Raw genomic sequence first — 26,048 nt, forward strand, 5'->3', positions numbered from 1 at the left:
CCTCCTATAGAGGGAAAAAATGCCCCGACGGTCCTAGTGTGTTCACACACATCACTACCACATGTATATGGTAACAAATCCCCCCTGGAGTGATGCGGTGAACGAGAGCTGGCACATGAGTAAAGGGAAGTGCCATGCCCTGAGGACAGGATCAGTCCACAAAGGGGAGTAAGCCCAAAGCTTTGCGGAAAGCTTCAAGCTTCTTACGAGACAATGCCTTTGTGAAAAGATCTGCAAGGTTGTCCTGTGTTGGCACATAAGCCAAGCTGATCTCTCCTACTGAGAGCCTCTCCCTGACATAGTGGTAATGCACCTCAATGTGCTTTGTGCGAGCATGAAAAACTCGGTTCCTCGCAACTACCAATGCGCTCTGACTGTCAGTGTAGATAGTGTTGGCAGTGTCCTGTCCAACACCCAAATCAGTCATAAGGCGTCTGAGCCATACACACTCAACCGTAGCTGTGAAGACTGCCCTGTACTCAGCCTCACAACTCGAAGAGGCCACAGTAGGTTGCTTCTTGATCAACCATGATATACATGAACTGCCAAGCATGAAACAAAAACCACATGTGGACACTCGCGTGTCAAAACAACTAGCCCAATCTGAGTCCGAAAAAGCATGTAAGTCTCGTGGCAATGATCCCCCCTTGGGATAAAACAAGCCAAGATGTAAAGTGCCACTAAGGTAGCAGAAAATCCTCTTGACAGCCTGCCAATGCTTAGACCCTGGGCTATGCATAAATCTGCTGACCTGTGAGACTGCAAACTGAATATCCGGTCTTGTGTTGCATACATAAATGAGGCAGCCAACAGCAGTTTGGTAAAGAGTGACATCAGCAGGATCGCCAGCATCATGTAGACTCAACTTCAAACCTGTTTCCATGGGAGTGGCAATAGGTTTGCAATCCTCAAGTCCAAACTTACATAGCAATGTCTCCTCAAACTTTTCTGACACAAGGCAATACCACCATCACACTGCTTAAACTGTATACCCAAGTAATGATGCAACAACCCCAAATCTTTCATCTTGAAAGTACATTCAAATTAGCCTTAAATTCAACAATATGTCTCTCATTTGGTCCAGTGATCAGCAAATCATCAACATAAAGAACCACGATGAGAAATACATCACCCTCATGCTTTACATACAATGTGCTTTCTGTTGGACTGTTACGAAAGCCTTGTTTGACCAAAGGAGTGTCATATTTCCTATACCAAGCACGAGGAGATTGCTTCAACCCATACAAAGCCTTTTTACATTTGCACACTTTGTCCTCTTGTCCTTTTATGACAAAACCGCGAGGCTGCGTTACATAAACTTCCTCAAATATGTCACCATTCAAGAAAGCAGTAACAATGTCTGATTGATGTACATCCCAACCAAAATGAGCTGCCAATGCACATAGAAAATGCACAGTAGTCATACGACAAGTGGGAGCAAAAGTCTCGTCATAATCTATGCCTTTTTGCTGTGCATAACCCTTTGCAAAAAGTCGAGCCTTATGGCGATCAATCTCACCATACAGCTTGCATTTCAACTTGTAAACCCACTTCCTACCAATGGCCTTTTTGCCAGGAGGCAAATCACATAAAGTCCATGTGTCATTTTCTATAAGTGCATCATATTCTGATTGCATGGTAGCCATCCAATTTTCTGAATTCTGTGCTTCATCAAAAGACAGAGGCTCCTAAACATCATGTAAACTAGACACAGCCAAAGCATAACAATCTGATGCATAAGATGCATGGCGAGAGCCTGAACGAGTACGACTAGACAAAGGTGCATCCAATTTACTGTCACGCAAAGTGTGCACCAGCCATTTTGGCATACCTCTAGCCTGCTCATTTTCAGCCCTTTTCTCATCAAGTACATCATGTACATCTGCGTCAGTAATAGGCTGATCTAAAACATTTTCAGAAACCCCCATAGGCTGTACATTTGCCTCATTGGAACTTAAATTCGTATTTCCACCACTGAAAAAAGGCAACAAAGTGTCATAAATGTCCTGTGAGCTTACATTACTGTCTCTAGTACATGACAGCAAGGGCTGAACAGAATCCTCCACAAACACTACATCCTGAGAAACCAGAATACGTTTTGTTTGCGGATGATACAACCTGTAACCTTTGCTTTCAGCACTATAACCAACAAAAATACATTTGACAGCCTTATCATCCAATTTTCTGCGCTGCACTTGTGGCACCAAAGCATTTGCCAAACAACCAAAAACATGCATGTGCTCAATAGAAGGCTTTCTATCATGCCATGCTTCATATGGAGTAATAGAATGCAAAGCTTTCGTAGGACACCTATTAAATACATAAGTGGCACACATGATGGCCTCAAGCCAAAAAGAATGCGGCAAAGCTTGACTTTTGACCATACATCGTGCCATTTCCATCAGTGAACTGTTTTTCCTCTCAGCAGCACCATTTTGCTGAGGTGTATAAGGCACTGTACATTGGTGTTTTATCCCATGACTAGCCAGAAATGCATTAAATTCATGAGACATATACTCCCCCCCTCGATCGGAACGGAGGGTGCCCATAGTACATTTCGAGACATTTTCAGCCATAGCCAGAAATTGTTTGAAGCACATAAAAACTTCGGACTTCTCTTTAAGCGGAAATACCCATGCATGCCTGCAGTAATCATCAATGAAAGTCACGAAGTACAGGTAATTGCCCAAGGACGGAGTTTGCATGGGCCCACAAACATCACTATGCACAAGCTGCAACCTGCATGTGGCTCGAACTGAACCATCCTTTGGAAATTTAGAACGCTGCATCTTACCCAAAATACAGCCTTCACAAACATGTTTGACAGGTGCTTCAAGAGGTGGCAAAGAAGCAACCATATTAGATTTCTGTAAACGCAGCAAACTGGCAAAATTCAGATGACTAAAACGTGCATGCCAAAGTTTTGCATGTGAAATAGCCCTTGAATCTTCAACAGCATTTGCAAAATTTTGTCCACACTTGTCATACAAAGAGAGCTTATACAGCCCACGGCACAAAAGGCCAGATGCAACAATTTCATCACCAAAACTGAGATCATGAACTGTACATCTGTCATCCACAAATTTGACTACAAGTCCAAGTCTAGCAAGTGCAGATACAGACAAGAGATTCTTCTTGATCCTAGGTACATAAAGTGCATCAACAAGTGTGAAGGAACTGCCATTAGCAGCAATGAGCACAATCTTTCCAACTCCCTGAACTGGATAAGAGGCGTTGTTGGCACAAGTGACTGAATTCCCATGAGGGACAGACTCAAGAGAGGTAAACAATTCATGATGTGAGGTAATGTGCTTTGTAGCACCACTGTCGAAATACCACACATGTGAATCTGCAGCAACAACTGACAAGCATGCATCATTGACAGCAGGATTGTAAGTGCACTCTATGCTAAAAGCCCATTCTGCATCAACATCAGCAACACAGTCTCCTTTCACAGAAGACTCAACAATGGCTGCATTCGTAGTGGAACCAGCATTGGCAGTGGAACCACCCTCTTTCTTCTTAGCCTCTTTGGCCTTCAACTTAGGACACGACTTGATCAAGTGATCATTGGCTTTACAATAATGGCAACGCATCTTCTTTTTTCCCTTATCACCAGAATTTCCAGACGAATTGCTGCCAGCGGAAGCATTAGGAACATAATTTTTGCCACTCGTTGCAGAACCATAAGAAGTGGCTGCATTACTGTTACCACCCTTTCTTTGAGAAGCAATAAAAGCCCGTTCAACTGCACGCTTCCTAGTCTTGTGTTTTTTAGAACGTGACTCTTGCAATAGGAATGTGCATAATGCATCAAACTTGACAACTTCAAGATTTCCTTGGGTCATCAGTCTCCAAGTACTAGCAAAAGTCTGGTAGGAATCTGGTAAGGCATCAAGAACATTCTGCACAAGGGAACTGTCTGAAATGACTTCACCTGCAGAAATAAGCTGCTCATTGATATCCTTGACACTAGCAAGGAAAGTGTCCATATCATCTTCCTCATGCATAATCTTCGACTCTAGCTCTTTACGCAGCAAAGCAATTTTAGCCTCATTGCGGCTTGCATAAAGACCTGCTAAAATATCCCAAGCCTGTTTTGCAGATTTTGCTGAACGGATGTGAGGAACAATGGTGCGCTTCACAGACAACGCAATCAATGCATGAGCCTGCGCATCCTTGACATCCCAACGAGCTTCTTCTGCCGTAGGCAAAACAACTCTAACAGCTGCAATCCTTGCAGCCAGACCTGCAACATCCTCAACATCGCCTACATCCTCAGAACTAGGACATACATCAATGCCCTGCACAATGTTCCAGACACCTTTTGACACAAGACCATGTTGCATCATATAAGCCCACCTAGGGTAGTTGTCCCCATCCAACCTGTCCTTAGCAGCAAACATCTTGAACACATCCGTGTTGTTGTTGTCAGCCATGGTAAATGCTGCACCTGATGTGAAAACTGCCCGAAAATAGGAGAAATGAAGCGGGAACAACTTATGCTATATAGCACAAACCGTAGAAGACTTTAAGGCACATGTTATGCAGAAAACGACACTGACAGAAATTTTGCACAAAATGACGAAATAGCTTGTGCAGTACTGCCTGTAGTGGAAACGGAGGCCGAAATGACCCCAAATCAAAATTTTGAGTAGATCAAGCTCTTCGAGTCTTCCCAAAATATTTGTCGACCTGCGAACGCTCGCCAAAGCGCACTGAAATCGGAGAAAGTGAGCAGGCGTGTGCTGGAGCAGCTGGCCGCTAAGCCCGGGAAGACGTGACCTGCTCTGATACTAATTGTTGGAATTAGGGTTGCAGAGAAACACACATGTACAGCTTGGAGAAGACGAAGGAAGCTCAAGGCACACAATAGAGAGTGTGTTACTTAGTGTGCAATGGAAAGATAGATAGCCCTAGAGTGATGGGCGTATATACAATGCACGGGGGAAAAAACCTCCTAAAGAGGGAAAAAATGCCCCGGCGGTCCTAGTGTGTTCACACACATCACTACCTGATGTATATGGTAACAGTCACAAATCATTGACCTTGCCAAATTGTACAATGTATTGAAAAGAGAAAAAAAAAAATTTCTTGCAAAGTATGTACCTCGTGCCTGCTGGGCTTGATTACGGAGACGAAGCCGTGCTCAGGTGATGTCGAGAAAACCAGCCCTAACAATTGGCGTGACAGCATCTTGAAATGGTCGTTAATGGTTGGTCCTGTCAAGCACCTGCTACGTCCTTTATCCAAATTAGCAACAGACCGTGCCGATCTCCATGAGATTCCCTAGCACCACCATTCCCTAACCTTTGGTAGGCATGGACAAAAGCCTTATCGTCAAACGAGAGCATTTCTTACTCAAGCCTTGCTTGATTTTGGTCGTCAAACTAGTCATTGGACTTTGGACAACCAAGGTGTGGTAAACACAATCCTCAACATGATCCAACCATGTGGGGTTTTTATGCCTTGGATAAGCCATGCGTGCAAGCAAATTTGATAACAACACGGTTTGCACAAGCCTTTCTCGTGTCTTGATGCAACATGTTCTTGAGGAAAACAAAGTGGTATTGAAAGCTTTTATTTACCTCCTAGTGTTTACCTACTGAATGCCTTTGATAATTTGTCATATCGGCCACAATGCTTGCGTTTTTTAGCATCCTTGAACCTCCGAACAATGTCCAATCTTGAGTCAAAGCCTTGCTCGAATACTAAGCCTTGAAAGATTCTCCTGCAGAGTTCATGTGGTGAAGCGGTGATTGAAACATCCCTTGTGCAGATGAAGCCGTATCATCAATGTTTTAGTCCTCTTTGGGACTTTGAAAGCAATTGTCTTTAGGATTGGCCTTGCCAATCATCAATCCGAAAGTGCTCCATATCAAAAGATATGGCTTTAGCATTGGCAGGTTTTCGGATGTACTTCAGCTTGTTGGTAGCCTTGCATGCCATGTCATTCATGTCTCTGCCTTCAATTGACCTCATTGGCGGGTCCTTCGTTCCAAGCCCTTGTTGCTTGCGAACTTCAAAGCGATGCCCTGCTACTCGCATGCGTCGCATGCGTGTGCATGCGGCTGCAAATTTGGAAGCAACGAATTCCCTACGGCTAGCGCCCATGGGATGGGTCCCCTGGGTATCTCTGAGCACGCTTGGATACTCGATTTTTTTTATAAAAAAAATATTACCATGTGAACTTGTGTAAAGAAAACATGGCGAAACCCTGCAGGTGCGCCGAAGACAAAGATGAACAGAACCCTGCATGTCGGGCTTGACAGAAGGCGCTGCAGGGTCGAGCCATACTCCCCATGCCCCTGCGCATCTAGCAAGGCTGTCTTTTCTTCTTTTTGTGCAGGTCGAATTCTCCTCCCTTCTCAACTAGGAGGCAGTTTCTACGTTGCTTTCACCTTGCCGAGTTCGTCCTGAGGCTCCCACTACTTGCAAGCCACTGCTCACACAGCCTCAACATCATCTTCTTCTGCTCTTTTTTTCAAGGATCCATGTCCACGGCTTTTTCCATCCCAGCCTCCACGAGCTCCAAGCCTGCTAATAGAGAGAGAGAGAGAGAGAGAGAGAGAGAGAGAGAGAGAGAGAGAGAGAGAGAGAGAGAGAGAGAGAGAGAGAGAGAGAGAGAGAGAGAGAGAGAGAGAGAGAGAGAGAGAGAGAGAGAGAGAGCGCGAGAGAGAGAGAGAGAGAGAGAGAGAGAGAGAGAGAGAGAGAGAGAGAGAGAGAGAGAGAGAGAGAGAGAGAGAGAGAGATAAAACTACGGAGAAAGGGAGGCCATGCCTCATGTTGAGATCGAGAGAGCAACCAAGAGAGACCTTTTCCCCTTCCATGGCTCCTCTCCCCTAAGCTCTGACACCAGTGATAGGACAAGGGGACTGGAACATGCTCATCACCACCCAGCCATGCCCTATATAGGCCCTTGGCCTTCTAAATATAGGGACCCCCTTGACTGCATGTCCGTCTTGGCCCTTGGCCCTGACTGGTCCTACCATTGTCCTGACATTGCTGCTGTACAATCATTGGCTAGATGGGCTTGATCCTTTTGCTATTGGACAATGTCATTGATTATCCTTTTCTAGGTGGCTAGAGGGCTTTCCCATAGTGGTTCCATAAGTTGGGCTTACTCTAACATGTTAGTTATATATATAGAGATATATGAGTACTATATATACCTTTGGCACACAACCTCATGCATACTCCCACTCTTTGTTGATGATGTACTCTATGCATGCCTTTGCTAAGGTCCTTCTCTCATGGATCTACTTGGCACTAATGAGATTTGGGAAACATGCAAGGTGTCAAGGAACTGGGGGTGCCCTCTTGCCTCCATGATCTTGCTTCCATGATTTCCTCTCTTGCAAATTCCTTTTCTTTGCCATTGTCCACAAATCAACCCACTTGGCCATAACCTTTGCATTGAGGATGCAAAAGTTGTTGACGATTCGACATAGATCCATGTCTCATCCATGTCCATGCTAAATAATTTTCCCTTTCCACTTGGTAGGTGTGAAGTCATCCTCATATCCCCTTCATCTGACCACATGAAAGGCATTGAGAGATAAAATTAATACGACCTCCCTTATCAAAAATCCAGAGGAATGTGATGAAAACTACAAAGAAACAATAAATGAGTACATAGAAATGCAATGGGGTGAATACAAGAATTTCTAATATTCAAAAATGCATAAATAGGAGTTAACTAAGAAGGTCCACGATCATCCCAATTGTCCTACACATGCGTGAAAAAGAGACACGTTAATTCAAGAAATCTATAAAAAATCACATGTGCTCTAAAAGATGAACAATACAAAAATTGAGAGAAGTGACTAAAAATAGATTTAAATAAAATACAATGAGTAGAAAAAGAGATAAAGCTTAAAAATAAAATAAAAATAGTAGTGAAAATATATTTTAAAAAATGCAACGAGTAAGAAAAGGAAGAAAGGCTAAAAAAATAATTAAAAAAGGTACTAAAGAGGGTGAAAAATTAGAGTGGGGATTGCAAAAAGACTGCAACATCATATACTTTTCTAAATGTTGGATTTTCTCAAAGGTGATAATACTTGCGATAATATACACGATAATATCCGTGGTAATTTTTACGATAATGATTGGTGGTCATAAAAAAGAAACAGAGCAAGGTATGCCGTGTTTTCACACACATGCACACACACACTTTGGTGGAGCGCTATATCATTGTCGTTGGAGAGTAAAGGGTGACCATGAGAAGAAAGTGTGGGATCACAAGAAGAATCAATCACGCGAAGGCTCTACACAAGAGGATGGCAAGAAGATAGAACCTCAGACATAGAGCCAGATGTAAGCTTCTTTACCAACCCACCCCTGCACTATGAACTTAAACACACATACATTAGAATAGATAGATGAAAAATTTTCATATCTCTTGCATATTGTAGACAGTGTTTGCTTCCTTGCCCTCACTTTTCTTGTTTGCTTGAGTTCTTGCTTGCCCTCACTTGCATTGCTTGATTGCTTGTTGTAAGCGTGCGATTAGCTTGTAGGTATTTGTTTGTTTGGTGTGTGATTAAGAAAAGAGAAAAAGGAGAAAGAGAAAAAGAGATTAGTGTAGATTTAATACATAATGTAAAGTTAGTGTTGAAGTAGGTAGAGAAAAGAATTGAAAGATTTTTTCTTTTGTATGTTTATGTTACGTTAGCATAATATCAAAGTAGAAAATGTCCTATTTAAAAGATGTGTAATTTTAAGAAAAGAAACAAAATGAAAGAAGGACCAAAAAAGTTAATTATTAAACAAAAGACAAAAAAAACAAACTTTGAAAGAAAGAGAGAGATATATAAAAATAGAATGAGAGAGGGAGGGGATAGAGAGGTCGAGATAGAGAGAAAGAGAGGAATATATAGAGAGATATAAATAGAGAAAATTGCAAAATCTAAAGTAGAGAGGGAGAGAATTGAAAAGAGATAAAAAAAAATAGAGAGAGATAGAATATATATATATATATATATATATATATATATATATATATATATATATATATATATATATATATATATATATAGAGAGAGAGAGAGAGAGAGAAAGATCACAGGTAGAGATAGAGAAAGAGAAAGAGGGAGAGATAGAGATATGTATCTAGATAGAGAGATTAGTAGATAGAGAAATAGAGGGAAAGAGATGGATATAGAGAGAAAGAGAAAACGAGAGAGACAGAGAGAGAGAGAGAGAGAGAGAGAGAGAGAGAGAGAGAGAGAGAGAGAGAGAGAGAGAGAGAGAGAGAGAGAGAGATAGGGAGATAAAAAGAGAGAAATAAAAGGATGTATATATATATATATATATATATAGAGAGAGAGAGAGAGAGAGAGAGAGAGTGAGAGAGAGAGAGAGAGAGATGTATCTAGATAGAGAGATTAGTAGATAGAGAAATAGAGGGAAACAAAGAGTAGATAGAGAGAGGGAGAGGGAGAGGGAGAGGTAGAGAAAGAGAGAAGATATAGAGAGAGTAGAGAGAGAGAGAGAGAGAAAGAGATGGAGCGGGAACGAGAGAGTAGATAGAGAGAGGGAGGTAGAGAATTTTTCCGTGAGTATCTCTGAGAGAGCTAAACCATGACTCTTGGGGAGTCATGTGAGTAGTGGCTCCACTGTCAACAACCCAAATACCTGATTGCGATGTAGCAAGAGCATGGTCCGTCCTCAGGACAAGAGCGGTCCCCGCCATTTCGTGAGAGGCTACAACTGTAGCGAGGTTGTCTATTTCTACATGTTGGCCTCGTCTCGCTTCATCTTTCTGCATTGTGATTCTTTGTGCCCTTTCTTGTGGCAATGGTAACATTCGATGTCCTTGTTCTTCTTCTTCTTCTTACCTTCACCTTTCTTGTTACCTCCTTGAGCTATCAAAGCTCCTTCTGCATCAACAACACCTCCAGCTCGGAATGCAGAGTGCCCCTCAATTTGTCTAAGGGAAGGGAGAATCTCATCCCAAGTGGGAAAAGAGGTATGTCTACATGTGAGCAAACTCTGAAAATAGAAATCAAAGCGTGGGGGAATCTTGAATAGTAAGAGGCCAGCCTGGCGAGGTGATGCATGTCGCCTCGAACAGAGACAAGGTCGTCCTAGAGTTTTGGCATGTGGTGGGTCAACCCACCAAGTGAGTTGAAATCCTTGAGCTGGAGGTTGTACAACTCCCTTTCAAGTGTGATCTGTCTGGCAAACGAGGTCTCCTCAAACTGGTCAAGAATCCGTCTCCACAATGGATGTGCATGCTTCTCTTTGGAAACTTCCTTCGTGATGTGGTCTGAGAGGTTCATCATAAGAAAAGTGTAGACTCGTATGTCCCGATCCACCCACTCGTTGATCTGGCCTTGAGTGGCGGTGGGAAGGGAAGGCTAAGTAGCTGAATGGGTGAAACCATTCAACCATTCCGAGAGTCGATGGTAGGCAATAATTGTACAGACTCATGTCCTCCACACAGAATAGTTGTGTAAATCCATCTTCTTCTCCTCAACAAACTGGGTGAGGGCATAATTGATGGATGTAGCGTTGGCAGGAATTTGTCATTTTACTTTGGGATAATGAAATGGACTACAGAGCAGACATGCTTGCGGAAGCTATGTCTCCCAAGCACCAAATGGCACTACAAGAGGTTGTGTGCTCTTGTGATGCTGTTAGCGACGGAAATACACTGGGTTTTTATAACCCCCGGCGTCGCTAAAAGCGTCGCTACGAGAGCGTCGCTAAAAGCGTCGCTACGAGAGCGTCGCTATATGCGTCGCTATAAGCGTCGCTATATAGCGACGCATATAGCGACGTTTACACAGAAGACTATAGCGATGCTCATAGCGACGCTACAGAGCCATAAATAGCGACGCTTATAGCGACGCCCGAGAGAATTTTTTTTTGGTGGCAGGGCATTGAATGCTCTGCCACCCATCAACCATATTTTACTTGATTCACTTTTTAAAAAAAGTGCAAGGGTAGATAATAGACCCAAAATAGTCACCCACAAGACGCATTGTTTGCAAAGTTGACAATTGTACACATCATAGGCAAAATGAATTGATTGGCAAATGTAATAATGACAATTGTACAACATCATAGGCATAAAGAATTGATTGGCAAAAGGAACTGCGGTGACAAATGTAATAATATACATGGTTCAAAAAGACGTATAAAATCCGTCTCATGATACATAAGCTATGAGAAACCCTAAACTAATGCTATCTAGCTACGGCTAAACTGACGTCGTCTAGTCAGACGTCTCATCGCGTCCAAGCGGCGTATCCGTCGGATTCTGCAAAAAAAGACAATAAGACAGCTTTCTGTAAGTATAAACATATAACGACATTTATAAAACAATACAAAAAATAAAAAAGAGTAAACCCTAATACTAACCATGCCGCCGCGAGAACTGAGAATGTCCATCAGGGCGTTTAAGCCCTTCCTGCCTGCGTACTCGTGCTCGTACGGTGTGGGATCACGTCCTGTCATCGACCACTGTCAAAACATACAAAGATTTCATTATGTTAGAATTAAAAAACTCATAAACCCTAAACTATCGAACATAAAGAGCAATGTGAAAACACTTACAAAATCGGCTTCAAATGATGCCCATCCACCGCTCCCCAAGTGGTGCGAGCTCCCTACCTCTACTCGCGCTCTAGCTGCATCCTTTTGTTGCTTCCACTTGTCGGGATTCTCGCTCGCTGCTTTCTTCGCATTCTTCCAATCTTCTTTGGCCAGCCAATCTGGCCTGTTCCACCCATTCTTGATTGCTTTTTGCACTTCGGAACGCTTGTGTTTGCAGTATTCGCGCATTCGAATCTTCATCAGGTCTTCATTGAAGCGCTGATCCCGTGTTGGAACGGGAAACTCATCATGAAGTATGCTGATGACTCTGTTTTTTAAATCACTTGGTACTTCACTCCATTTGTTTAGTATGTAGTGTCTAAACAGCTGAGAGCAAAGACCACGCATGCGCGAGATCACCTTCTTGCCGTCATCATCCATGATGATGCCGCCGCTGATGTCGACGGAGTAAGGCAAGCCCTCTGGCCGGTGACGCGTGAACCTGGGTGTCCCGATAGGGGTCTCTAGCGGCGTGTCGATGGGGATACGGACGTCAGGTGTCTCCACCGGCGTCTGGGCCCCGAAGCGAGGAGTGTCGAGTGGGGTGGCTCCTGGCGGAGTAGGTAGAGGTGTGTAGCTTCTAGGAACAGTCAGCCGTGCAAAACCTGGCGTAGATGGCGATGCTGTGGCTGGTGTGGGGGCGGGCAAAGAAGGGGAGGGTAAAGAGCCTCGTCGAACACGAGGCGGTGTGGAGGCATCGGTGGCAGAATCCCCACAACAACCGCCACCGCCACCACTAGAGCGCCGGTGTCTAGACAAGTGTGAAGCTCGTCTCCTCGACGCCGAGGCTTCAGAGCGCGCCGAATGCTCCGAAAGAGAGGGAGATGCGGATGGAGTAGGAACGCGCGATGATGCGCCAGAGCGATGACGCTCCACGTACCACTGTCTCTGCTGCGGTGACAAAGAAGAAAGAAACTCCTCATCATCCATACCTGCATTAAACACACGAATATTTAAACTTAATATTGAATGAATAGAGTAGACAATATCGATTCGTGCCCTTTGTCGCTCTTGCTTTGCATCCTCATATTGTGAAATCCACTTTTGCATCACTGGATTGTGAAGCATGCAAAATCGGTTGATTTTAGCCTCTAGATCTTCCGTCATCTTCTTCTCAACACCGAGATTGCACATGACAATCCCAGATATACGCTCATCATCTATGGTTCGCCATAGCGTGTCCCGGGATTTATCAAATCCGTCTAGCCACTCTCCAATGTACACTAGGGACTCTGATACCAACCAACCTTCTGCCATGCTACCCTCCGGACGTGCCTTTTGACGCACATATCCCTTAAGCGTTTTCATGAAACGCTCTAAGAAGAACATCCATCTGGAATGAACTGTGCCAGCTATTTCCACCTCATCAACTATGTGAACAAGAAGATGCACCTGAATGTTTAGCATTGTAGTAGGAAAATGTTTCTCAAACATGCACACAAGCTCCGCAGCATTTAGTTTGGCGAAAGGTATGGAGTCTACGTTGATCTCCTTTTGTGAGATCCATTGCACCAGCTTTGCAAGTTTGTAGATTGTGTTACGGATGTCGAGAGACAAACATCCCTCAATGGCAACCGGTAAAATAAACTATAAAGTATGTGCAGCAATGATATTAAAGTCCACATTTTATGCAATGATATTAAAGTCCACTATGAACGTACCTGACACATTTTATGCCAATCGTGTGACTTCAAACCGGTAAGCTTTCCTTCTTTAGTAAAACACGTTCGGAGCGAGTGCATTACGCCAGTGGGGGTCCGCAAAGATCGAATGGTCTCTTTTACTTTGCGTTCTTGGGCTCCTGTGAAAATCCATGGTGCTTTAGGGAGTTTTATCGATCCATCAGACGCTGTTTGCGGCCAATATTGCTCCATACGATCCACATTTCTAAGGTCAACTCTGGCTCCCAAAGTATCTTTCTTGCCGGTCAGATGGTCCCATAGTAGATTACCCACATTCTTGAATATGTGCATTGGATCGAGCAAGTGATTGATCATGAGTCGGGGCCAGTATGGTAACTCGTACCATAGAGATAGTCTCTTCATCCCTGGAGGCAATCCGTCATCGCACATCTCCTTCTGCTCTAACCATGCTTGTGCAGACATCCTTGGTGGCTCTCTTCCCAAAAAGCCGTCGCGTAACACATGATTCTCTGGAAGATACGCTTGATGACCTTCGTAGATTTGCTTCTTCAGTGAGGGTGCCCTACGTGCATTCAGTCTAGCTCCACATGTGACACATGCTCTGTATCCGCTTGTTTGAAGCCCTGCATGTATACACATGATAATAGATCAACTATGGGAAAAAACAAGATTTACAGTGTCTGAGTGAGGAGTGTCAATAGATCACCTGAGCATTCTGTTAGCCCGGGATAGTCATGCATGGTCCACATTAGAATGCCTCTGATCAAAGCATTCCGTCGTCCTGTGTGTCGGCTCATATCCACCACCTCTATGCCAATCCACAATTGTTGTAGCTCTTCCAATAGTGGACGAAGATACACATCCATATTCCCCACTTTATATCGCCCTGGCACAATCAAGCTTAGCCATAGGTGCCCCTTCTTCGTAGTCAACCACGGGGGAATGTTGTAGTTGACGATGACAACGGGCCATACACTGTAAGATGTTGATCTTTGACCAAATGGATTTACGCCATCCATAGCCAGGCCTAAGCGCAAATTTCGAGCTTCCCTGGCAAAATCCGACCATGTTCCATCTATATGTTTCCACGCTACGCAATCTGCAGGAATTCGTAGCACACCATCCGAAGATTTATTCTCCTCATGCCATGATGCTAGGGCGGACATGGACTTACATTCGAAGAAATGCTTGATGCGAGGAAGTAGAGGGAAATGTCGCAAAACCTTTTGTGGAATTTTTGTCCCGTGGAGATCTACTCGATATCTTTCGGAATCACATTTCGGACACTTCTCCATGTCTATGTATTCCCCTCTGAAAAGAATGCAGTCATTAGGACAAGCGTGGATAGAATTGTAATCCATCCCCAAGTTTCGCAAAATCTTTCTTGCTTCATCTCAGGAATCTGGCATCACATTGTCAGCTGGTAGTATGTGCTCTTTCAGCAATCTACACAACATAAAAATATGATACAGTCGTGTAAAAATCTATCAGATCATTATACATTTAGAGTTTTATTAAAGTAAACTAATTGTAATAGATCACCTGAAAAGCGCTGTGACGCTAGTGTCACTCCATCCAAACTTTGCCTGCATGTTGAGAAGAACCAGGAGTGCTTTCAATCTAGACATACGTGCTCCATTATACAATGGCGTATCGGCTTCACTTTTTATATCATCATAGATAAGCCTTTCTGAATCCATGATCGTCTCGATCATTTCATCAATCTCGGGCTCAAACATTGCCTCGTTGGGAATGTGCTCTGCATGATCATCCCCCGAGCTGTCAGAGGCTACATCTTGTGGCCTCACATATGCTGCTTGACCAAAGCGCCTGCGAACACGTCTATTGGGTTGCAAGATTGTTGCTTGTTGGCCAGCGTCAGAGTCCGACGAGTTATAATTGGCAACAACTCGATCTATAATAGATGGATCGAACTCGCCAAATTCGCGAACGTGCTGCAAAGAAACACGTCTTGTCCGTCGCACAGCATGCTTGCATTGATTACAAGGACATAAGACCCTCGTTGAGAGATAGGTGTTTCGGTTGGACGGTCCCACATCCTCGTCGCTACTCATAATGAGGATAAAAAACTTATAACCTGGACAACAAATTTAATATTCTATTGGCATTCTTCGTCTTATCTCTCTCTCTCTCTCTCTCTCTCTCTCTCTCTCTCTCTCTCTCTCTCTTTACCTCACATTCTCTAGTCATGTCCAATCCCCGCACACCTCGGTCTAGAGGTGCACGGAGATCAAAACCACCGGGTTATAATCTCGTCTTTATTGGTCAATACCTATATTTGTGGGTACAAGAAATCTACACACCCACGTCTACATGATGCATGTAGTGGACAAAACCCCTTTGCCTCTTCTCTAGCTGTAGCACTTCACAGCATCTTAACATCTTTTCACAGTAGATCTTTTCACTGTTCGTCTAACTCTAAACCCTAAACCGTAAGTAATTCTTGCGTGGACTCGATCTAACGTAAATAAGCGTAAATCTAGATAAACGTAAATCTAACTAAAAATAAACCTAAATCTAATTTAACGTAAGTCTACATCTAACCTAATCTTTAACGTCTTTTGGGATAGTTTCCTACGACGTTAAAACTCTCTTCTTCTTGTGTGTGTGTGTGTGTGTGTGTGGGTAAACCTAAATAAACCTAAGTCTAATCTAATATAACATAAATCTAAATCTAACGTAAATTATGTTATATTAAAAACAAAGAACTAAACTAACAGGGATTATAAGAACCTTAAAACTGATTTAACACATAATTTTTCACATAACTCGGCAAGAGTTGGCATTCTCATCACTAAAGATGTGAGAGTTAACTTCCGGCGGTGACGCTGCCTCATCTCCATCCACATCTGACGACAGCAATTGGCCCTTTAGACCGTTCTTGCTCTTGTTACTAACTTTGAAGTTGCTGTTGAATGACTAGAGGTTGTCGAGATGGTCATTGTGTTGGGAATGTAGTGACTCTTGCCGCCCTGAAGATCCACCTTCTTCCCTATCTTCTGAAGACATTTCACCAGTACTTTTGGATCGACGGAGCCCACCATGAGTGAAGGCAGCAATACCCTATATTCCATTGAGGGCTTTCTTCACCCGCTTCATGTAGGCATCGCAGTCTATGGAGACCTAAATCTAATCTAATATAACGTAAATCTAAATCTAGCGTAAATAAACGTAAATCTAGTTAAAAATAAACCTAAATCTAATTTAATGTAAGTCTACATATAACCTAATCTTTAACGTCTTTTAAGATAGTTTCCTACGACGTTATAACTCTCTTCTTCTTGTGTGTGTGCGCATGTGTGGATGTGTGTGCCAATAAAAAGAGATAAATGGTATAACCTTTCTATCACCCATGCCAAGTATGATAGATTGATTATGCCATTTCCCTCTTGAATAATAGGTCTTGAGTTCAACTCCTCGTCGGCTAGATCTTTAGGTCTTTTAATTTTAATTAGTTTCCTACGACGTTAAATTAGTTTCTCTCTCTTTCTCTCTCAATGTGTGTGCGTTTTTTTGGATCGTATGCATGTTTTCTCTCTCTTTTTCTCTCTCAATGTGTGCGTTTTTTGTTTATGCATGTTCTCTCTCTCTTTTCCTCTCTCAATGCGTGCGTTTTTTGTTTATGCATGCTCTCTCTCTCTTTTTCTCTCTCAATGTGTGTGTGCATTCTTTGTTTATGTATATGTGTGTGCGTTTTTGTTTTTGTTTGTACTCTCTCTCTCTCAAAAACACTATGTGTGTGTGTGTATGTGTGTGTGTGAGAGAGAGAGAGAGGGAGAGAGAAAGAGGGGAAGGGAACATGAGAATGAGGAGAGGGAAGGAGCATACCTGGCTCTCCTTCCTCTCCTCGTGTGTGTGTGTGTGTGTGGAGAAGAAAAAGAGAGAGAGAGAGAGAGAGAGGGAGAGAGAAAGAGGGGAAGGGAACATGAGAATGAGGAGAGGGAAGGAGCATACCTGGCTCTCCTTCCTCTCCTCGTGTGTGTGTGTGTGTGTGTGTGGAGAAGAAAAAGAGAGAGAGAGAGAGAGAGAGAGAGGGAGAGCATTACCTGCTCCTTGCTTGAGGGCGCCGAAAAACTCAGATTTGAGATCTGAGTTTTTGGGCGCGCTCGGTTATTTTTTTAGCCCAGCCAGCGTCGCTATGAGCGTCGTAAATTTCTTTGTAAATTTGCGACGCTCATAGCGACGCCGGGAATTTTTTTTTGAGCGTCGCTGTGTGAGCGTCGCTAATATGAATAGCCTCTTGTAGTGTGGATTGGTCATCCATCTTGGAAAGATGTCATAGGGTAAAATGGGATCCTCTACCCGCTAAGTAAGATTGACTAACGACTAAGGCTTTATCTCTTCTACCTCATAGTCGAGGACGACTATGATTTCAAGAGAGAGGTAATGTCATAAAATCTAATATCTAACCAACCCAAATGATTTTCTCATATTAAACTAGTCACTTAATGTGGGAGAATAAACGGGACCATGGATTAAGATATAGACATGTGCTTATAGATCTATCTCAACATGGGGTGGGCCCAAATGAGAGATGGTCTATCAAAGAGCAAGGCTAACCAATGGAGCATAAGACCTTAGGGTTAGCTTCATTGACGACCTCCATTAATTATTGTAAAAGTCATTTGACCTTAGGCATGAGGTGGGCACCTGGCCCAAGCTTAAGGTGCTTGTCATGCTTGATGATTTATGACAAGCTTCCCTCTTGGCTTCCTACATGCATCTTCAAGGATAATATGTTTCACGTATGGAGCCTCTTGGCTAGGTCTCTTGGAGCCTTATGGTGTGCATTTTTCGATAGGTCTCTTAGAGCTTTGTATTCTTCATTTTTGTGGTAGGTATATTGTTGGGGGTTCTAAGTTGCAAGTTAACAAAGGTGCAAAGGATGCTTTCATGTTCAAAATGTTCACCTTGTTATGTCTCTCAAGTTTATGCACACATATTTTGATGTATGCAAGGTTGTGGTCGTTGTTTCTTTCCCTACAATACATGAGCTCGAACCACCTTGGATGACTTGAGCTTCTTGATGGCATTATTCTTGGGAAGGAAGGAGCTCCTCCCTTGCCCAAAGTACAACATGTCCAATATTTTCTCTTGATTTGTTTGAATTAGCTCATCATAAGGGTGTGATAGCAAACAATAGATATAGATAGAATACTAGGACAAGCCAACAATCTTGATACAAATCAAAAGGAAAATATGCTAGCATGCAAAGTAGGGAGGACTCTGCAAACTCTCTCATTCAAGGAAACTTCCATGTTTTTCCTTTTTAACAACATAAGAATGGAAGCAACACACTTTGACAATAATCTAGAACAGCTTTTGCAACACCAACTACACAGGATCTAACCATTTGCACCTCTTCTTTGTAAGGTTAACACTAGGTTGGTAACCTAACAGGACATAAAAGTGTCCTTTCGGGGTTTTGAAAAAAACCTCCAAAACCTTAGTAGATCCACTCATTTTGTAAAATCCTTTCATGAGGTAATAGTTCAAGGCCTACTACACATGGAAAAAATAACAAACTTGTAAAATTTCTCATCTTTTGGTCACACCAAGCCTCCAAAGTTGATGGACTAGTACATTTTCATCAAAACAGTCATTTCTTACGTTTTGTTGCATAAAAATAAGATTAGGGATTTTTGTAGGAATTGAGATAAATTCCCTAGTTAACTTCAATGGGTTGGTGATCAGAACATATGATTGCTTCTCACTCACTATTTTTTGTTTTGCCAAAAGAAAGAGGTACAAAAGAGTTGAATTTTTACCATTCTGCAAACCTATCATCAAAGTTTCTATATCCACGCTCAATACAAATAATATATGCATGTTTTCTTAGTTCCCTATTGTCCTTTAGGTTCATAAGGAGCCATGGAGCATATCAAAAGAATAATACATCTCTTACCAAGGGGAATCTTGGGGACAAAGATGAAGTGCTAAATACAGCAAACATGAAAAAACTGGGTTCAACATTATGAGTTGTAGAATCCCATAGAAACTATTCAATATCTAGCCAAATTTGATCCTTATGACTAGATATGGTTACTACCTACAAAATGCATGTAGTTGTCACAAGAAACTAACAATATTGAAAAAGCTATACTTGATATACTAGAATGTTTCGTTTTCTTCTATAATTGAAAAAATCAACCATCGTTGTCTACTATGCAAAATAGGGTATTAGGTGCCCCAAAACTCAAGGAATATTAGCTTTATGTTACAATATGCGACATAGAGAATCAAAACTGCATTTGGATATCATGAAAGCCACCAAAAAAATCATAGAAGAGCTAAAATTGGCTAAAAAACAGGATTTGACATTTTTTGTAATTTGGTCATAACTTACAACTTTAACATTTATTTCTCCCTAGAAGCATCAGGACATGTTGAGGACTACTAAAGATATATAGTTCTCTAGCATTATAGACCTCACAAACATGAATTCTAGAGTAGTATAGTTGCAAAAAGTTGAAAAAAGCCAAAAACAGGACCCGTTTTTTCACACAGTTTAGGTTGTGAAATGTTGTGCAAGGACAAGGTTAAAGATGGAATTGATATTCCAAAAATATGTCAAGTTTTTTTCAGCTCATGAGACAACTTTCTTGACAGCTAGCACCTCCAAATCCATTTTGAAACTTTTGACATAATTCAAGGAAAATGGTCACTTCACAGGACATAAAAGTGTCCCAGGACATAAAAGTGTCCCATTACCAACCTAGTGTTAACAATCACACGTTGTGACAAAGATAGATAATCCTTCTACATGGTTATACGTAACTGTTATTGTGCATGTTTATTACACAATTATCACAATTTTTTCTTAGAGCATTGATATTCTATTGCCATAGGGAAACTAATCGTCCAATAGTATGTTGTAATAGTCATTGAATGAACAAACTTAGAAAAATTAGAAGATAATATATTTGGTCAAAATCGAGAGAGCCTCCTCCCATGGGGTCAACCTCAAATTATATAAGTGTACTACATGAGGGCTTTGCATATTACAAAGAGTTACAAAATGACAAGTAGAAAAGGGATTAAAAAATAAAAGTTTTAAAATTAGTTACCGGTTTATGAAAGAAGAGGAGTGCTCTATTAAATCATGGTCAAGTGTGTGTGTGTGTGTTTTTTGAGGGGTTTTATAAATACTTCTTGAATGCATGTGCTATAGGTATTTTTGAAAGATGGGACCATTAATTAGGACTCCTCTACATTTGTAGATCGAATGCAACTAACAATAGCTAGCGAAGCACTCTCGTTTCAAAACAGTTTGAGAAAGGAGGAGAATAGGGGGTTTTTCCAGTTCCTGAAGCACGCAATACTCAATTCAATTCTATACCAATCAAGATTAATGCCAATATGGAATTTATTTTTTTCATTTTGTGGGAAGGGTCATCTCAGTGGATCAATCCAAAATCCAATTCTGATACAAGTATAGCGGTCTCCAATTTTCTGAGTTTCACACACACACACACACACACACACACACACACAACTCCTAGTACATAAAATATCAAGGACTGTTTTGAGTAAGGCCCAATAAAGAATATAACCTTCTTTTTTGAAAGCTTCATAACAATATTCTGTTAAAAGTCTGGATTTTCCGTTTTCATCATTGCCCTCCATGTTTCTCTTGCTGTTTGTCTAAATGAGGACTACTTGGGCCACCAGCTTCTTCATAATCATGAGCTTGATCTGGTTGCTGGGGAGCTGGGGCGCGTGAGTGTTGGGGAGCTGTTCTCTCTCTCGGGCTATAAGTTAGATCATGTCTCCGAGCAGGGCCAAGAGAAGACACTCTCTCCAACTCTTGAAGGTTGATGGATGTCGTCGACGCTCCTTCCGGCGTAGCAGGCCTCACATTCAAGTCAATTGCAGGCCTTGCCTCCACATTCAAATCAATTGCCGGCCTTACCTCAGCGTGATGCCGTTCGACGTCGGTTTCCGCCTGTTGCAATGATGTGGGTAACTCCACCCCTTCACGAACTTCTTCATGTGTTTGTAATTGGTGATGAGATCCTAATTCCCCTGTTGCACTTGCCTGCCTCGCAAACACATCGAACAATGGAAGCTGTTCGGGTGATTGCCTCCTCAGAGGAACCACCTTTTGATCCTCCTCCTCGTCATGAGATGTAGCGGTAGTATCCCGTGGTATGAGTTCCAGAGGAGGAGCATGAGTAATTACTGGTTGTTCTGGGGCAGTATAAGGCCTAAAAGCAGATAAGGATTGAGGGCGTCCAGCTTGCCTCAGTATAACATCAGGCTGGCGTGGAGGTGCAACAGCGGAAGCACTATGTCGACGTTCAATCGCTGATGTGTAGCCTCCGCTCATCGAGGACGTGCCGTGATACCTTTGACGTGCGCCGCTCGATTCCGCTTCCTGCTCCCTCCCATACATAGGATATGGTGCCCCAGCTGCTAGCTCTTCCACCACTCTTTGTACAAGTGGAAATGAGGAATTATCAGCTCTGCTAGACTCAGTTTGTGATGTATCAACTCTCATTCCTGCTTCATTAACCCTAGCTCCTGGGTCTCTTCGTAATGAAGGGTGACCTTGAAATATTGAAACCCACCTCGATGTGTCGGCTGGCGGCGGTCTGACACTCCTAGGGTCTATGTTAGACCTGATCAGAGGGTTCCATGATTGACGAGGATCGCGAGGATACATTTCCAAGGATCTTAGAATGGAGGGATCTGAAGATGGTTCTGCATGCCTGGAAGATGGCCTGGTGATCACATGACTTGGAGTTGGCAAGGGGCTATACTGTACTGGAAAATGACCAAAAAGTGCTTGGTGTGATGGAGAGAGAGTGTAGGATGCTCCAGCATGTTCTCTTGCGGCGGTGAGCCGTAATGTGTCTGAGGATGTGGGAGGTCGTCGCACATTGCCGATAATGGGTGGCGCCGGCGGCTCACCGGGAGGAACATGATTGGCAGAGAAATCAATATTGCGGAAAAGAAATGACACATGTTGTGTTTGTGGAGAAGTGGCTCCAGCATATTCTCTTGCGGCGGTGAGCCGTAATGAGTCTGGGGAGGTGGGACCTTGTCGCACATTGTCAATAATGGGCGGAACAGATGGCGCATGGGGAGGAACTCGAATGGCAGAGAAATCGATGGGGTCGTGATATGACATTTGTTGTGTTTGTGCAGATGCGGGCAGGGGCAATAGGTCTATGCGGGCAGGAAGTGATGGATCAGCTGCAGTGGCAGCGGCGTGGGGTGGCATGGCAGCCTGGACGCCGCCGGAGATAGAGCCGGCAGCGGCGCCAAAACCGGCACGCTGCTGCGTGGCTGCCAGCATGGTGAGCACTTGAGTGTAGGTATACTGTTCCAAATGTGCATGGTAGCTGGCTTGGGCGGCGGCTGCAGCCTGGCGTTGGCGGTGCGTAAGAGGGAGGTCGGAGGAAGGGAGGGCTCTGTGGTTGCGACGAGTGTGGATGGCGGCGCAGGAGTTGGGATAGAAGGCGCGGATGATCCCGAGGGTGATGTGCTTGATGCGTTCGAGGTCGGCGGCAGTGATTTCCAGGAATCGGCCCTCAGCGTCTAAGCCACGGCGGGGAATGAGTGGGATGTAGTAGTGCAGATACTGAGGAAAATTGACGAGCACGTCATCGTGGTTGAAGACGAGGAAGATGTCGACGGCCATGGCGGCTGCGAGCTCGTCATAGTAGCGGCCCAGCCAGATCTGCCGGTTGTTGTGCGGCGAGTTGTCTGTGCCCACACAGGAAACGTAGGTGATGGGATAGGTTGCATCGCCCGGTAAGTATGCCCGCACACCCCTGTATATCGATTCCTCCGGCTGCTGCCTACGGGCCACCGTGCCATGACCAGCGCCGCCACCTTCTCCGTTTCCACCTCCCTCCTCAGCGTTTCCTGCTTCTTCCTTTGCCTCGTCCACCTTCTGCTTTCCCCTTCGCCGGTCCCCTCCACCTCCCCGCCGGCGGCCTCTCCCTTCCCCGCCCCCGCCATCCCCGCCATCTCCGGAACCTCCGGCCACTCCTAACATTCCTTGCTCGCACTCTTTATTGCGTTAAGAAGCTATAAGCCATAGAACCTCGACTCGCAGGCTTGCACGCAGCATGCGTGTCATTCGACGCAATATTGCGCAAGCGCCTTCTCCCAAACGGCGCAACATTGATCGCCCAATCCCTTATCGGCCATACACACGACGTTCTGCCTCAATTATTAAAAATTATGTTTTTTAGACTTGGAATTATTTAGCAGATTACTTTGGTGTTCAAACTAACTGGTTGGCCTTGTCAAAAGAGTACCTGATAATGCAGTCAACAATAAACGTACCTGGTAATGTAGTCAACAATAAACAAATGTTACCTAGTAAACAGGAATAGAACTATTAAAAACAATAATAAAATTATACTCTAAAGGATAGTAAATGTAACTTGAAATTATGACCAATTGAAGATCCCCAAGTTAAAAGACTATGCATATGAAGGAGAGCACATCTAGTTTAAAGAGGATATAAGAACAAAGAGCGTGTATATGGTAGGGGGTTTCCTAATGTATGCACCTAGAAACGAACTTCACCTAATATTGGAAGATATAGAAGTACGTGATCTGGAATCATTATAAAACTTTTTCAAAGTTTGTTGCGGCCATTTATTGTGTTTTGTATTGAGAAAGTCCAAAATGGGGTGCCAAAGAGGAGAGAGGAAGACGCAAATGAGTTTTTTTTTTTTGTAAATTGAACATTATCACTATAAGAGGAGTTGTCTATAACCGCTAACATTGCCGCAGAAAAACAAAGGAAAAAGGAGAGAGAAAAATTTGCGGGGGCGGTTATTTACGCGGTAGTGGTTTCTCAATAATCAGCACAGTAATAGTTGCGACAATATACCCACAACTATTACCGCGTCAGTTGTCGGATTTATTACCGCGCATATTGCCGCTACATGCTAATTCAAAAATAAAGGTGCTCATTTAAGCCACTCAATTTTGGGTGGCCCAAATGAGCACCTTTATGAGTATAAAAACAACCAAAGAAATGAAATTGAATTTACTTTACCTTGACAATTAAAAATGTAGAAGATCAACTATTTAAAAAAGTTACAATAAAAAGTAAATAGTTGTATATACATTGTAACTCATATCTAGGAATTCTAGGAAAAATGCACAATTTTGGGACAATTTTTTGTTAACCAAGCTCTTGAGTGACGGTTGCAATGTACTAGGTTCCATTGTTATCAACCATTGGTGTCACATTGTCGAGCTTGATCTGCATTGTTGTCAAACATTGGTGTCAACTTCTAGAGCAGATGTTGCATTCTTGTCAATGATTGGGTGTCACAAAAGTTGCATTGTGGTAGGAATGAAGTGTGCATAGAGAACTTGTGGAAACGTTGATGTTTAAATTGGGATCAAAAGGATACAAAGCACTTGGGAAACCTTGTTGCCTAAATTGTGAAGTATACATAGCTTTTGCTTGCTCTAGAAGTAAAAGTAGAACTTGAAGAAACTAGAGGGCTTTGGTGGTTAATTGTGGGGGACTACCATGTTCAATGCCACTTCTTTGTTGGAAGGTTTGGTTAGTTGTCTTACAAAACTCTATTCTGGAATGTGCTAGTTTTTGATAGAGAAAGCATTGTTGTTTTATTTTGCACAATGAAATAATAGAGAATTCTTTTATTTCTTAGTCCCAAGGAATGATTTTTCTACAAGCACAAACAGCAAAACTTGATTTTAATCAAGCTTAAATAATAAAACTTGAGTTAGCTAGAACACTCACTACAACAAGAAACAACCCAAAATCTGGAAGAAGTTGCACGTACAAATTGAGAAGAGGTTGCAGACACGTGTATGTAGGAAATATTGTACAGCTTTCTCTCGCCCTTTTCCATACAGTGTTCAAGATCATAAGCTTCTTAGGAGAGGCCACATATTGGTGACTAACCTGCCATCAACTTCAAGGTTACTACCCCAATAACACGTATTTAATTATGTCGTTCTTCCCACAATGTGGAAAATAATATGAGACTTTGTTGAAAGCTTTCTATGAATATCACTAGGACTACAAGAATACTCTCACAAATATAAATGGAATAATCAAAGTTGATGTAAAGCTAAAAAGACTTTTCTAGTACTTTTTGTGAAGATTACACCAACACATCCCGGAACACATCTCAATAGCACCTAGTTAGGTATGTGGTGCCCCCCACACAAAAGATCATCATGTTGAGGTATATCACAAAACAGGAAGTAACATAGTACTTAGCAAAGTATGTGGTGCCTCCATCGCAAAAGAATGTGATGTTTTGGTACGGTTCACACTTTGAGATGTATTCTACTCCACCTTCTCATCAATAGCGAACAAGTGCACAATGCATCTATCAAGACCTAGCCTTGTAGCTTGGTGGTTTGCATGGGATGGCATTGTTATAACATCTTGGGAAAGTGTACTAGGAACTTGTAAATTCTCATATTAGAGATTGAGACTTCAAAAGCCACTCACAATTGAAAGATTCCACTTAGTACTTAGCTCAAACATCCAAAAAATCAAACTACAAAAGTAGCAAAATCAAAATTGAAAGCAAGAACAAATTTGCAAGAGATTTTAGACCTCTTGATGTAAGAAAGTGGGACTCATGAGCTTCCACTTGGGAGGCATTGTATCATGTGCAATTGTAGGGCAAGGGCCACATGCACTCTCCCATCAAATCATGTGCAATTGAAGGGCAAGGACTACATGGAAATTCCCTACCCCAAAAACACCTACTTAGGTATGTGGTGCTCCCTTCATAGAAGCTCATGAGGTTGTTTTAGGTC

The 26,048-nt window shown here is 42.8% G+C and overlaps 1 protein-coding gene across 1 annotated transcript; it reads right to left on the minus strand.

Moving 5' to 3' along the window:
• Positions 1-20,659: 20,659 nt before the first annotated feature.
• LOC147429434 (uncharacterized) lies at positions 20,660-23,309 on the minus strand. Its single transcript, XM_086495322.1, has one exon. It carries the CDS (start codon positions 23,272-23,274, stop codon positions 20,881-20,883), a length of 2,394 nt encoding a protein of 797 aa, XP_086351448.1. The 5' UTR covers positions 23,275-23,309; the 3' UTR covers positions 20,660-20,880.
• Positions 23,310-26,048: the final 2,739 nt, after the last annotated feature.

This window comes from Adiantum capillus-veneris, chromosome 22, assembly GCF_014529385.1.
Source record: "Adiantum capillus-veneris isolate H3 chromosome 22, ASM1452938v2, whole genome shotgun sequence".
NCBI lineage: Eukaryota > Viridiplantae > Streptophyta > Polypodiopsida > Polypodiales > Pteridaceae > Adiantum > Adiantum capillus-veneris.

Bases quoted from the DNA above. Each gene is read 5' to 3' on its own strand.
- LOC147429434 (XM_086495322.1), bottom strand. From the start codon at position 23,274: ATGTTAGGAGTGGCCGGAGGTTCCGGAGATGGCGGGGATGGCGGGGGC.